The following is a 15,108-nucleotide window of genomic DNA, read 5'->3' as shown; positions in this document are numbered from 1 at the left end:
TTTGTATTTGCTATCTTTTACCGTATTAATTTTGTGAAACTGAAAGCTGTTACATTATAATGTTCTTAATTATTTATTGTGATGACTAACAAATGACTACAAGCAAAGATAGTTGTCCTTTGTTATACTTTATAAGTAATATAATAGGTTTTATTTTCGGTATATTCAGCATGTACCATGCTGTACAGAAAAATTAATGCCAATGTATGTGAAATACGTTCTTGTTAGAAAAGCTTTATTGTACAATTTTGAAAAGAATGTATGTTGTGTGTGCATAATTTCCATAATAATTTCCAAACATCGCCTTCAATTGTCATTTCATTTCTTACGTTTATAAATGGTTGGAATCAAGCGTGCATAAGGTACAAAAAGTAGAACCTATCTAAAGATGCAATTGCTTATGTCTCGGATTCATCCCAAAAAACAATGAACATTTACTTCTTAATAACGGTTTTACTAACATGTCAAAAAAAACATTTATAAAAGAGCAAACAATTCATTGATATTATTGAAGCTGTGAGCTTGTTATATTTTTGGAATGCTTAGGGCTAGTTTTTTCAAAATGTAAATAATTAAGTATGTTGTTTTAAAATATACCACATGCGTGTACATAATTGATGTTTGTAAGCTTATTCCGATATGTGACATTATGAACTGAGACAAGACTGTCAAGTCCAAAATTGTCTTTAAACACTCAAAAACCCGCCCATATCTCACACAATATTAGAGCAACTGATACTAAATCTTGGTAAAATAATCAAGCGATAATTTCTTATTATGTTTTGTTACATTTGGAAGCGTCGACATTTATTTTCTGTCGGATTATTCCGTTTGGACCATTTTTGACAGCAACATAAAACTCCCCTTTCAAGCATGATTTAGGATGGCTTATATGTAAAAGTGTTTCGTTGTTTTCAATAATTATTTTGTTCTAATTATATATCATTGGGGTTCACCGGTTAATCCAGCTCTTTGGTGTTCATCACCCAAATCACGAACATTAACCTAGCATTTTTAAAATCCTTTTTACATGATATTGCACCTGTTCCCCAACACATTCTCCGAGTTTCAAGCTGCCTTAAATATTTAATAATATAGTATGTTTGTGGCTACTGGATTTAACCCCGTTGTTCATATTTGCATTTGTATCACACAGTTGTGCTTATAATTTTGTCGTCATAAACTGTTTAACATAAATCCTTCAGTGTAGAAATAAAACCAAATATTGTATTACCTTGTATTTATCTTTGTTCAATAAATAACACTGAATTCGTAGAGCTCATTTTGGATGCCATATTTGCAAAGAACAGATATAATATGCATAATATTGCTTTTTATATCAAGCACAAGACGTTAATGTAAATGACTTTGTCTGAACACATTAAGGTTTTATTCTGCGGTTTCACTGCCTTATATTGAAACATAAGGAAGCGGATCGAACGAAAAATGTGCCCTAAGTGGAACATATGACCTTGGGTTTTGCTCCACCCAAATACAACAAGTGAATTATGAATTCAGTGAAAACCCTAAAGCCTGTCAAAAGACTTCAAACATCAAAGGAAGCCGACAGCCAGCATCCGAGATTGGGCGTATTCTTTTACATTTCAACATGGAACTTACCATAAATTGACAGTCTCATACACCGCTAAGGATCCGTATTTGTACAGTGACACAGTCATATCCCCTTGCGGTTCATGCAAAAATTAACATGGACGTTAAACAGTCCTTTACACAATGCTTATATTAAAATATACATGCCAATATTTGCTTTTTACAAAGCAATATTAATGTAAAGCAAGTGTACTGCGAAGCGAACGCTCACGCTCGTCTTTTTTCTCCTCATAAAAGAGACATAACTGGACGATTTTTCCAAAACAATGTGACCGGCAAGATTTCAACAGAAAACCGATGCTGAAAATCTGTTTAAAATGACTGTTCCGACAATATACGACAATAAGTTTAAACGTAGTTATTCAGTTTATTCAATACACAAGAAATCAATGCACGATGTACATATATATAGTGTTTAGAATATTTCTGAATGAATTGGAAGACAAGCATCTTGAATGCTTATACAAATTCCTTTCCATGTTGGAGTTAACCAGTTCTTGATTGCATTACAATTTGCGATAATTGACCAAATTAGTTAGACTTTGACGACATATCTCATAGACTTCCCGATTTCATGACGCAGTATATGAGCAAGCAGCAACTGATCTCGATTGTTTGGCATGGGGAGTATAAAAAATGCAAACATTGGATTTTTTCTTCAACAAAAAGACACCAATCCAAGTCTAAAAGTTTAGCTTCAAATGTTAGGCGTATTTAGAACGGGTAAATAGCGATGAGGAACCGAAACCTAAAAGAACAACGTACCAAAATGAAACTGGTACCCGGTTTTAATCTATTCACTCTTTATCTTTTCAAATAGTATGTAACTTATCAATGGAAAGATGTGTTTTTATCCTTACAAAATTTATGTGATTTAAAAGAGGAATAAAAATGTAAAGGGTTGGTAGACGTGTATATGTATTGTGATTGGTAAAGGAGATCATTGAAGACCCATTTGATTACTGTACGGACTAAAGTACAGTAATGTGGCAGTTAAGAAACAACTATAGAGACCTCCTGGAGGATTTCAGGACTTTTATTCACGGAATAAGCAAACACTTCTCAAAACTTTTTGTGTCGAGATGTAACTGTTACAAAAAGGTTAAGACACAAGTCAATCTAACATGAATGTATTTCGATACAAAGGAGAATAATGAATGAAACACTAAAGATTCCATCTGTACGACCTTAATCATGAAGACAACGGCTTTCGGTGAAGACGGCATACATTAATAAATGCTACCGTCCAGTAAACGTTTTGGGTCAACCATAAAGTATATTAGGCTTAAGATTAAATACATTTTAATAAATTAAAACAAAACACATTATCGCTTGATCGCCTTGTGTTGCTGTACTCAAATGCGCGTCAGGATGCCAGCTGCGGTATTGAAGCATTCAAAAATAAAACATTTTTTAACATTTGCAACATTTTCACAATCATGAACATTAGTTATAAAAGAAATTCTTATAATATAAAAATGATAAAAATAAATTATGAAAAACGGGAAACGGGATTCTCTGAGTGCTTTCCAAGTCCGCGAAGTCCTTACCGCTCGACCATGTAACACGTGTTACGCATGAATGCAATTATGTAAGAGTATATCGGAATGTGTTAACATTGCAGCGAACATTGTAAACATTCAATTGTTAATGCTTTACATGTTAAGTGCACATTATTTTGAACAATATTATATTTCTGTCGACACGTTAATCTGTCGGCTATCTGGCAGAAGGTTTAAGTAAGATCCGTTCAAGAGGCCTGGGTAATACAGCCAGTAATCAGTTTATCTTTTCGTGAACATAGACAGAAAAACTGACTTAAGCCTAGCTGTAAGGAATATAATTTGGGCTTGTGTTTTAATCAAACAGGTATTTTTCCACTATAAATTGTATCTAAAGTAAAATGTATCTATAATATGATACTTATTATAATGATGAATGCTTTATGCTGAATTTTAGGTATTTAAACTTAGGTTTAACAGATGTATTTGTGTCATATTGTTTATGTGATTATATTAAAAATGGCGTTAATAACGATGTAGTAAAAAGAAAGTGGGATTATTTTTTTTTAATTTGTATATTGCAAAGAGGTCGGCTTTGGTGACAATATGTAAAATAAATAAACTGCCAATGTTTCTAATTGATGTACATGAATCATTTTTATAAATATAATCAACAAATTAGTCGAAACTTTAATGGCTTGATATTTTACAACTAACATAAAGTATAATTATGATTATTGTTAATAAAATCATAACTAAAAGTATTTTACAAAAGAATATCATAATTAAAAAATCTTCAAAATCGGACTCGATCTGTCATTGTTTCGATGTTAAATCATTGTCTTAAAGGCCTAGTTTAAGCCTTCTATAATTGACCCCCCCCCCAAAAAAAAAAAAATGAATAGTACACAACCTCTGTTTATTGATCTTTATCTACTTGCATTGATACCTCTTATAAGATCTCCGATCAGAGTATCCTGCTGTGCAGTTTTGTTATTGAAATGGACCCTAAATGCCCCTCAGCCAATAAACAAATACACAGGAAATAGGCCCCTACTGTGACACCAGTGCAATTAGCAGGAGATGCACAGCAGGGGGTTATAATGTCAAACATTTCTTAAACTAGGCCTTTAAGATGCACTCCTAAATAAGCAGTACCATATTTAATATTATTGTTTTAATGTATCAAAAAGGATGAATCGAACACAGTTGTTCTTATGATGAATACCGTGCTTAATTTAAAAGAAAGTTGCAGAAAGCACTGTATTTCTATCTTATGAGACGATTGTTGATACCAGTAAATCTTTTAGGACCAACCAGTCATTAAACTATTTGTAAGTTTTCAATTATTAAATACACGGGCACAATCTTGTTATCAGTTATTAATGGTATTCATAAATGCATTACTTAGTACTTCGTGAGTGGTTAAAGGTTTATCAATCATAGTTTATGTTTTTTTATAAATTGGTATGTATTTCTTAATAGGAGTATTACTTTAAACTGCTAAACCACAACGACTGACGTATATAGCTACACTTGTATTCAATTGTCACATTGAGCCAATACAACATTAGTAGCGTTGAACAATACTTTACACTTTACTTTATATATACTTATTGAAAACTTAATGGACTTTTCTGCTGAACAAATCATATCTCGCCTTGAGAATCACGATTGGTATACCATTAACGATCAGAAATTTAAGACTGTAGTTTATTGTCGTTTTGCCTATTGAAGAACTTTGAAAAGGTTTTCCTCAATTTATGATATCTGAAACCTTTTTGAAACAATGGTTATATCTGTAAAGAGAAGACATTCGACTGCCATGTATATGTTAGAGTTCAATTTTGACAATCTACAGAAAATGGAGCTAGCGCAACGAGGCCGCAGGCCGAGAAATCTATAAACCTATTTGGTGTTAGTAATAAGTTGACCCACTAGCTCCGCCATTTGTGTAGTCACGTGGTATTTTGGCACGGAAGTTAAACCACCTAGGCGTTAGTTTCATTAAATGAGTGTCAAGCGATGGTAAATAGACGCAGCTTTGGGAATATTATATTAATGCATACAATGGATTGATGTCTATACAACAATGACATAGCATCAAAACAAAAACCATTTATAATACTTTTCGTTTAAAAATCAGCAAAATGTTGATATTTAGGTTATTATAGTATAGAAAGTATAGTGTTTGCATGGTACAGAAATCAGTTACTGGGATGACCTCGTTATGTCTTTTACTCATAATGATTAACAAAAGATTGCACATTTGGGTTCTGAATTTGCTTGATCCGTTTTATATTAAAAAGAGCATCTTAAAGGAAGAAACGTAAATGCGATTTGCATTTGAATATTGCCACATAAATATTTTAATGATGCACTGAATAGGTGCCAATAAGATTTGCTTGCTAATTACACATTTATTTCCAATTCGGGTTCATGACTTAAGCTTAAAATGCCTCGAGACAGCGGCAACCTTAACTGGCAATCAAAGATACTTCACACATGCGCAGAAGGCAGAACGATTTATGAAAAATAGACGACTTTACCAAAGTATGTAGATCGACAAAATGTTCTTCACGGAAATAAATATTTGTATTCACCGTCAAATTTGCTCACATGATATGGAGCTATAGTAAGTAGGGTAATGGCATTGGCCAACAAATATGTGCGAACACCAAATAACATCGCTGGCAAAATCAATTTAGCGACATAGAAGGAAACTGCATTTATTTTTAACGACATTGCATATATGCAGATAAATACTTTATTGAATGGGCGCATGTAAAGCATTATACATACAGCGGGAAACCTGACTGGCGATTACCGTGTATATGAATACGCATGAGGCAGGGAAGACAACTCTTCTTCCAATAAAATAGCATGCCACAATTAAATACTTTTCTATATCCCTGTACAGTCAGTTGTTCCGCAGGGGAGTGGTCTTTTCTTCATCAAATGTTCTGACTGTTCATATTTCATGGAGCGATTGGTCGTGGATTATTTTTTGCATATAGAAATGACTGACAAAATTCGTTTCTGTGATTTCAAGGTCTTTTAACTTTCAATCGACAAGCAAATGAGTATTTAGTTAAAACTGAAACTACCATGTCTATTGAATTGTCCCTTGTTAATTCATGCTGCTTTATGACATTTCTCATTTTAAATTGCAATTGCATTCGTCTAAATGGCAGGTGCCTTCGTGCAATTGCTTCGTGCCTTTTTGTAATTGACAAAAACATTTGTCTATGTATACAACTTTAAGATGCCTTCACTTTATTGCTTAGTGTTAACGTCTAAACGACAAATGACATGTGTCAAGTTCTTACATTTAAATAACTAAATAACTAAATTGTGTACAAAACTACAACTTAACTATAAATACTAAATAACTAATAGTATTTATATACTGAAATAAGACCATTGAAAGCTAAATAAATATTCATCAATAGCAGTATGCATTTGTCAATAAGCATATAGACGATAGACGAATGCATTTAGACGAACGCAACTAAACGAATGTAATTGGAAGGGAACCAGTAAATATTGGTATCCTGCGACAGCAATATTAAATGGGAATGGAAACCAAATGCTGGTACCCTTCTTATCCACGGGAGAGCACTCTCGCGACTTTTGCTTGGTGCCAGTCAACAATTTTCGTGCAGGAGCTGTCAAAAATATATCTAGAAGAGGTCATGTATAACATTATCTGAACTTAAAAAAAATAATACTGCTTGATGCTATTTTCTGCTGATTATTTTTTTCCTGGATGTTTTTATTCGGTACTGAGTTAGACACATATTCAAATTCTAATCTGCGTTTCGGCCTGAATTTAAAATGTGTTGTCTACTAGGCGGTGACCAATTATCGATGAATAACATGTTTTAAAATTTCTGAGGCCATCAAACAAAATCCAAGTATGAGCTTAGTGCTATCATTCGCAAGAAAATATGTACGCCTGGCTGTCATGTATAGAAATCTATGCATGTGTTTCATTCACTCAAATTTTCAATTTCTTTTCCTTCACTGGCTTCAGGACAGCCAAAGCATGTATACTAGAAATCTGTTATCAACATCACTAATAATCCGGATGGGGGTGGGGGCGGGGTGGTAGGTTGCCCCCCTCCCACCTATAAATCAGCCAAGTTAACTTTTATTTTTATATCGGAGACAAAAAGTAATAAAATACGCCAAAAATGCACCATTTCGGACAAGAAATTGCTAAAATTATTTTGGGAAGTACCCACAAACACCACTGCCAACACCTTAAACCAATGTTGGGGAGCAGCAATCCAACTGCAATTAAGAAAGTCACACTTTTAATTTTCACCGGGCTTATGTGTTAGGAAATATCCTCGGGGGCGGATCAGGATCTGACTTTAGAGAGGGCATTACTTATGGGCGGAACTTTTTTGACATGTGCCCCTCCCTCAGAACCAATTTTATTATAGGAGGGGGGGGGGCACCTCCAACACCCCCCCCCCCGGGATTCACTAGTGATGCTGATAACAGATTTCTTGTATACATGATTTGGCTGTCCTGAAGCCAATGAATGCAAAGAAATTGAAATTTTGAGTAAATGAAACACATGCATAGATTTCTATAGATGTCAGCAAGGCGTACATATTTTCTGGCGATGGATAGCACTATGCGCATACTTGGATTTTGTTTGATGGCCTCAGAAATTTCAAAACATGCATGTTATCCATCGAAAATTGGTCAAAATCTCACCCGGCTCGCAGACAACACATTTCAATTTCAGGCCGAAACGCAGATTAGAATTCGGATATGTGTCTAACTCAGTACCGAATAAAAACATCCAGGAAAAAATAATTAGCAGAAAAAAGCATCTAGCAGCATTACATTTTTAGGTCCAGATAATGTCAGGTATTACCTCTTCTAGATATAATTTTGACAGCTCCTGCAAGAAAACTTTTGACTGCTACCATCGCAAAAGTCGCGAGAGTGCTCTCCCGTGGATAAGAAGGGTACCAGCATTTGGTTTCCATTCCCATTTAATATTGCTGTCGCAGGATACCAATATATACTGATTGCCTTCTAATTCCATTCGTTTAGTTGCGTTCGTCTATCGTCTATCGTCTATATATATATATATATATATATATATATATATATATATATATATATATATATATATATATATATATATATATATGCTTATTGGTAAATGCATACTGCTATGTTTGATTGATGTATAATTAAGTTAGCTTTTAATGGTCTTATTACATTATATAAATATTATTAGAAATACTATTAGAAGTTTAATTGTATTCTTGTATTTTAATTAGTACACAATAGTCAATTAAAAGTAAAAACTTGACATCTGTCATTTATCGTTTAGACGTAGACACTAAGCAATAACATGAAGGAAACTAAAAGTTGTACACATAGACACATGCGGTAGTCCATTTCAAACACGAACGAAGCAATTGCATGAAGGCACTTACGATTTAAACGAATGCACTAGCAATTTAAAAAGAGATATGTCATAATGCAGCATGCATTACCCGGAACACCCTCGATTTTTCACTGTACCACAAAAATAAATTTATCCGCAAAGTATACTTTCATGTATGTTTAACGTCCTAAAACAAACAGAATGCCTCGTTCGGCTGCGCCCTCACTTCTGTTCTGTAGAACATTAAAATATGCATTACTATATTCTTACATCATTTTTGTGTCACCAGTTTGTCACATGGAGGTGTCTGGTAGACGACCGGCATCTGAATTCGACAAAGCGTCCGAGGAAGTTTGTCATCCGTGCCAGCCATGTCAGTATTCAGGAAAACAGACGAATTCGAAGGGGTTTTGCAAAGAATGCGAAGAATACATGTGTGGACTATGTATTAAGTACCACCAAAGTATGAAAGCAACAAGAGACCACACTATTTTAGCGGAAAAGGAAGATTTTAAGCGTTCAGAACAAGCCAAAGGCAAACAAAATTGCGAATATTGTAAAGTACATGAAGAGGAGAAGGTAATGTTTTTTTGCCCAGATCATTCAAAGCTTGGATGCAACGTGTGCATGGTTTTAGAGCATAAAAGCTGTGACGTAGCCTATATTCCAAACGTTGCTAAGGGTTTCCGGGCAAGCGACACTTTCCGCAAATTTTCGACTCAACTATCGGAATTCGAAACTGATGTTGGTTCACTGAGGCATATAATGACCAAGAATGGAGAAAAAGTAGAAGCTTTTGCTTCGCAGGAAATAGAAAATCTGAAAAAGTTTCGAGATGAAATCAATGCCCTTCTTGATGAAAAAGAAGTTGCTTTGCTGGACAGAATAAAGGTTTTGAAGAAACGAGATGAACTAACGTTGGAAAGCTCAAAGGAAGGTTTAGAATCCATTTGGGAGGAATATCAAACACTACAGAAGATGTTTGACGATAAACAAGATGATAGCAGCAAGTTGTTTATATCGTATCATCCAGCGCACGAAAAACTGCTGGAAATGCAAAATAAACTGCAGATCATTTCTTATGAGAGTGAACAGCTTCTCAATTATCAATTTGAAAGGGGTGTCAAATTGTTACCACTTTTAAAATCGCCGACAGCACTTGGGTGGATTGCCTTGTATGAAGGTGGAACCGATTTAACCGGGACAGAATTATACGATATCACCCATGACAAGTTATTTGGTAATTCACTATTTTGGTGCTAGTATATGCTGTATATCTATTTGCTTTTCTTCTGATCAGTTTACATTTAAGTCAATATGCTAATTTGTTTGTAAACTGATTATGTTTTATGGTTTCAGACCTTTCGTTGCTCGAAAGAGAACTTAAAGAACATGAAATAAAACATGGTGTTGTGTGTGACGTATGTAACATGGGCATCGTTGGACCACGCTACCATTGCATCACTTGCCCTAATTATGACTTGTGCCAGAACTGCTTTGATGACAACACGCATTTTGAACATGGGATGAAGCAAATAAAGTATGCAAGCTCCGGCAACGGCCATTTACTACGTGGTAGGTGGTATCAATCAGTGGACGCTTTCTTCATTGTTAATATTGGTTATGGATAAAACTGACCTTATTTAGCTCCTATGACATAATTGACAGTAAACCTTCCAACTGCTTAAATGATCCTTGACTATATATGGCTTTAATATGTTGTTTCACGGAGCACTTTCAAAGAATGTGGGTTCCCATGTATCGGAATGGCATGGGCTTTTTTGAGAGACGAAGTTACAGCACTTTGAACAATTATTAATAATAATTACTAGTATTAAGCACTTTATTTTAGCTCCACAACAATGACTATGTTTGTGTGCCTTATTGAATGCAGGTCGCTTTGTCCATCGTGGATATGGCTGTGACGGCTGTAATGAGATACCCATCATTGGAAATCGTCATAATTGCAAGATTTGTATGGATTACGATTTGTGTGATAACTGTATGAGTAACAGTTCCAGTATTCATCCCAAGCACAAGCTAGTAAAGATCAAAGGATCCGTAAGCAATGTTTTTTCTTAATTACTCTTGAATAAATTTATACTCAATTAAACTAATGAAGCCCGTTCAATGATATGAATTTTCAGAATTATTCGCTTTAATTACATATATTAATTAAACCAAGCATTCTTCTCATGATTTAAACTTAAAATTCCAAAAAGCTGTCACAGCTGTCGCGCTCGACTATTCCGCCGCTTTTACGTTAAAGGATAGATTACATGCAAAACCATTACCATAATATCTACGTCGAATAATACATGTAAAATTATTTGCATAACTTTGCAAAACGTGTTGTGTTTCAACTGTTATAAGTGAAATATTTAATGTTTCAGGAAGGAGAGCATTTAACTGTCTTTCTTTTAGTAAGAATCTTATTTCCAGTTTCTCAAAGGCGTAATTAAGACAAAATCAAAATCGTTCATATCATTACATTGTTTTCGTTGGGTTTACTCAACGTAATGATGACAGAGTTAATCACCGGCGGCATCATAACATTTCCGTATATCTGGAAGCATATGTACGAGGTCTAACCCAAAACTTGCCAGAGATGGTCGAGTTTTTACGATTGGGGATGAATGAAGATGCGATATTTGGATTGTATTTCTTATTTTTCTTACAACAGGAGGACACCAAACCAAAGTCGAAAGGAAGAGTCAAGAAATTGCTAAGTGCATTTGGTACGGGCAAATAGCGATGTGGATTCAAAAAGAACAACATAAACGAAAATAATACCCGACTCCCTACCTAATATTAGCTAGCATTTGATTTTCAGACGTAATGCTACTTATCAGTAGAAAAATATGTTGTTTTTATTATTGCAAAATAATTCAATAGTATAAGGCATGTGTGAGATGAAATGGAATGGAAAGGGGCTGTTTATACGTTTTGTGTTTGGAAATGAAGACCATAGAAGACTCATTTACAGTTACTCTTATTATTACAGTTAAGTGTTACTCTTATTATATTTAACAGTGATGCACTTATCAGAACTGCTGTTAACAGATTTGCACTTATCATTGATGTAAACAGAGTTGCACTTATCATTGTTGTATACAGAGTTGCACTTATCATTGATGTACACAGAGTTGCACTTATCATTGATGTAAACGAAGTTGCACTTATCATTATTGTATACAGAGTTGCACTTATCATTGATGTAAACAGAGTTGCACTTATCATTGTTGTATACAGAGTTGCACTTATCATTGTTGTAAACAGAGTTGCACTTATCATTGATGTAAACAGAGTTGCACTTATAATTGTTGTTAACAGATTTGCACCTATCATTGATGTATTCAGAGTTGCACTTATCATTGTTGTAAACAGAGTTGCACTTATCATTGATGTATACAGAGTTGCACTTATCATTGTTGTATACAGAGTTGCACTTATCATTGATGTATACAGAGTTGCACTTATCATTGGTGTATACAGAGTTGCACTTATCATTGTTGTATACAGAGTTGCACTTCTAATTGATGTTAACAGAGTTGCACTTATCATTGATGTAAACAGAGTTGCACTTATCATTGATGTATACAGAGTTGCACTTATCAGTGTTGTAAACAGAGTTGCACTTATCATTGATGTATACAGAGTTGCACTTATCATTGTTGTATACAGAGTTGCTTTTATCATTGATGTATACAGAGTTGCACTTATCATTGATGTATACAGTTTGGCACTTATCATTGTTGTATACAGAGTTGCACTTATCATTGATGTATACAGTTTGGCACTTATCATTGTTGTATACAGAGTTGCACTTATCATTGATGTATACAGTTTGGCACTTATCATTGATGTATACAGAGTTGCACTTATCATTGTTGTATACAGAGTTGCTTTTATCATTGATGTATACAGTTTGGCACTTATCATTGTTGTATACAGAGTTGCACTTATCATTGATGTTAAGAGTGCTGCACTTATCTTTGCTGTTAAAATGATGCACTTATTATTTCTGTTAGCAGTGTTGCACTTATCATTTGATGTTAACAATTTTGCACTTATTATTTCTGTTTACACTGTTGCACTTATTATTTCTGTAAATAATGTTGCAATTTTAATTGCTGTTAACAGAGTTTCACTCATCATTGATGTTAACAGATTTGCGCTTATCATTGATGTTAACAATTTTGCACTTATTATTTCTGTTAACACTGTTGCACTTATCATTTCTGTAAATGGTGTTGCACTTATAATTGCTGTTAACAGAGTTGCACTTATCATTACTGTTAACAGTGTTGCACTTATCATTGATGTTAACTATGTTACACTTATTATTTCTGTAAATAATGTTGCACTTGCCATTACATTTAACAGTGGTGCACTTAACATTGCTGTTAACAGAAGTGCACTTTTCATTGCTGTTAACAGTGCTGCACTTATCATTGCTGTAAAAAGTTGTGCACTTATCATTGCTGTTAGTAGTGCTGCACTTATCATTGCTGTTAACAGTTACACTTAAAACGGCTTTTAACATTGTTGCACTTATTAGAGTAGAACAAAGTGTTACACTTATCATTACAGTTAACCATGTTGCACTTAACAGTATAGTTAACAATGTTGCACTTATCAGTATAGTTAACTATGTTGCACTTATCAGTATAGTTAACTATGTTGCACTTAACAGTATAGTTAACTATGTTGCACTTATCAGTATAGTTAATCGTGTTGCATGTATCAGTATAGTTAATTGTGTTGCACTTATCAGTATAGTTAACTGTGTTGCACTTATCAGTATAGTTAACTATGTTGCACTTATCAGTATAGTTAATCGTGTTGCATGTATCAGTATAGTTAATTGTGTTGCACTTATCAGTATAGTTAACTGTGTTGCACTTATCAGTATAGTTAACTATGTTGCACTTATCAGTATAGTTAATCGTGTTGCATGTATCAGTATAGTTAATTGTGTTGCACTTATCAGTATAGTTAACTGTGTTGCATTTATCAGTATAGTTAACTGTGTTGCACTTATCAGTATAGTTAACTATGTTGCACTTATCAGTATAGTTAACTATGTTGCACTTATGAGTATAGTTAATTGTGTTACACTTATCAGTATAGTTAACCATGATGCACTTATTGCTATTTACATTATAGCACTCATCACTACAATCCACAGTGTTGCACTTACCATTTTGGTGCACCTTTCATTGCTGTCAAAGACCAATGTTGATATTTTAATACGTCGAATGTTAATAATAAGCTTTGGAATGAACTCCTTTCAAGAACGATTTTCACCCAAATGTATTTCTATTGATATTCCCAGGAGCTAGTTCCATTCAAGGTCTTAGTCTTAAAGTGAAATGATCCAAGTCATAATTATGTTCGATATTTCACTATGTTTGTGTGAATTGATTATAAGTAGTATCAAACTTGAAAACAAAGTTGGGAAATGGAAAAAATGTTGTTGTCCTCCATGTCCCTATAAATCAGATTTTACAAATTAAGACGAAGCTTTACTAAGGTCCAAAATGGGGCACATAGTTAAAATTTTGCAAACCACTCTTAATATTCACCATTTGTAGCCAGTGCAATTAGGATTTAAAAACATTATCAAAGGAAGAAATATGAGAATGTACAGTTGTAACCTTTTATTCATTATTGTTCAATAAATAACACTGAAATCATAGAGCTCATTTTGAATGCATATACATTTATATACAAAGACCTGAAATGACTTAATAAAATAATATATATTGCTTTGTATAACAAAACAAAGGTCATTCCTATTTCATTGTCCTGAAACATCATGTTTATATGATTTGATGCCCAACCTGGAACTAATAATCAACCAATACTCATGATTGGTTTAAAAAATAAATGTTCTTTGTCAGTTTGCAAGTTATTTCAAACTTGAGCTATCACAGAAGTCATGGATTCTCCTGTTAAAGGGACTGTGTCACAGATTGGCACCAAACAAAGTTTTTTTCTGAAACAAATCTCAGGACAATTATCTTATAGAATGTGTTACGCTTTGATATCGTAATTGTAAAAAAAAGTACCAAAATGTAAAGAAAAATTGTGTCAGAGACCAGGTTTGAAACCGCGTCGCCAAAATTGAAGTTCAGCGTCTTACTCACTGAGCTACAAAGGCTTATACTAATCAGGTGACAAAATTAAGCTATACACCTACCTCCATAATATCACGTGATAACACCGACTAGCCAATCATGCATAAGGAATGAATTCTACCTGGAAGACATACCCAGTAATCTTTTTAAATGGAAAAATACGAAATAACTGCTAAACTTAAATAAATTGTAAACTATGTGTTACTTCAGTTAATAAGTTTCAATGCATTGTACACATCGATGCCAAGTTCATGTCAGTTTTCGACAATTTCCTTTTTTTTTTTGGCTATTTCATCATACGTGAGACAGCCCCTTTAATGCATTGACGCAGAATACAATGGATTGACTATGAAAAAGCAAATATTAAAATAAATATATGACACTTTGTCTTAGAAACAAATGCATTTATGATATAATATGTACCTGTCAAAAA

At 33.8% G+C, this 15,108-nt stretch overlaps 1 protein-coding gene across 1 annotated transcript; it reads left to right on the top strand.

Moving 5' to 3' along the window:
- The first annotated feature begins 3,344 nt into the window (after window positions 1-3,344).
- Window positions 3,345-14,233, top strand: LOC128218744 (transcription intermediary factor 1-beta-like). The gene is made up of 5 exons (XM_052926465.1): window positions 3,345-3,480; window positions 8,822-9,772; window positions 9,892-10,107; window positions 10,427-10,593; window positions 11,216-14,233. Exons 2-5 carry the CDS (start codon window positions 8,830-8,832, stop codon window positions 11,282-11,284), a joined length of 1,395 nt encoding a protein of 464 aa, XP_052782425.1. The 5' UTR covers window positions 3,345-3,480; window positions 8,822-8,829; the 3' UTR covers window positions 11,285-14,233.
- Window positions 14,234-15,108: the final 875 nt, after the last annotated feature.

Source organism: Mya arenaria, chromosome 1 (assembly GCF_026914265.1).
Source record: "Mya arenaria isolate MELC-2E11 chromosome 1, ASM2691426v1".
In the NCBI taxonomy this organism is placed as follows: domain Eukaryota; kingdom Metazoa; phylum Mollusca; class Bivalvia; order Myida; family Myidae; genus Mya; species Mya arenaria.
The sequence above is the reverse complement of the archived record's forward strand: the minus strand, read 5'-3'. Positions and strand labels throughout refer to the sequence as shown.

Coding starts and splice junctions, on each gene's coding strand:
- LOC128218744 (XM_052926465.1), top strand. CDS start 8,830: ATGGAGGTGTCTGGTAGACGACCGGCATCTGAATTCGACAAAGCGTCC. Junction 10,108..10,426: donor CAACGGCCATTTACTACGTG/GTAGGTGGTATC, acceptor TATTGAATGCAG/GTCGCTTTGTCCATCGTGGA. Junction 10,594..11,215: donor TAGTAAAGATCAAAGGATCC/GTAAGCAATGTT, acceptor TTCTTACAACAG/GAGGACACCAAACCAAAGTC.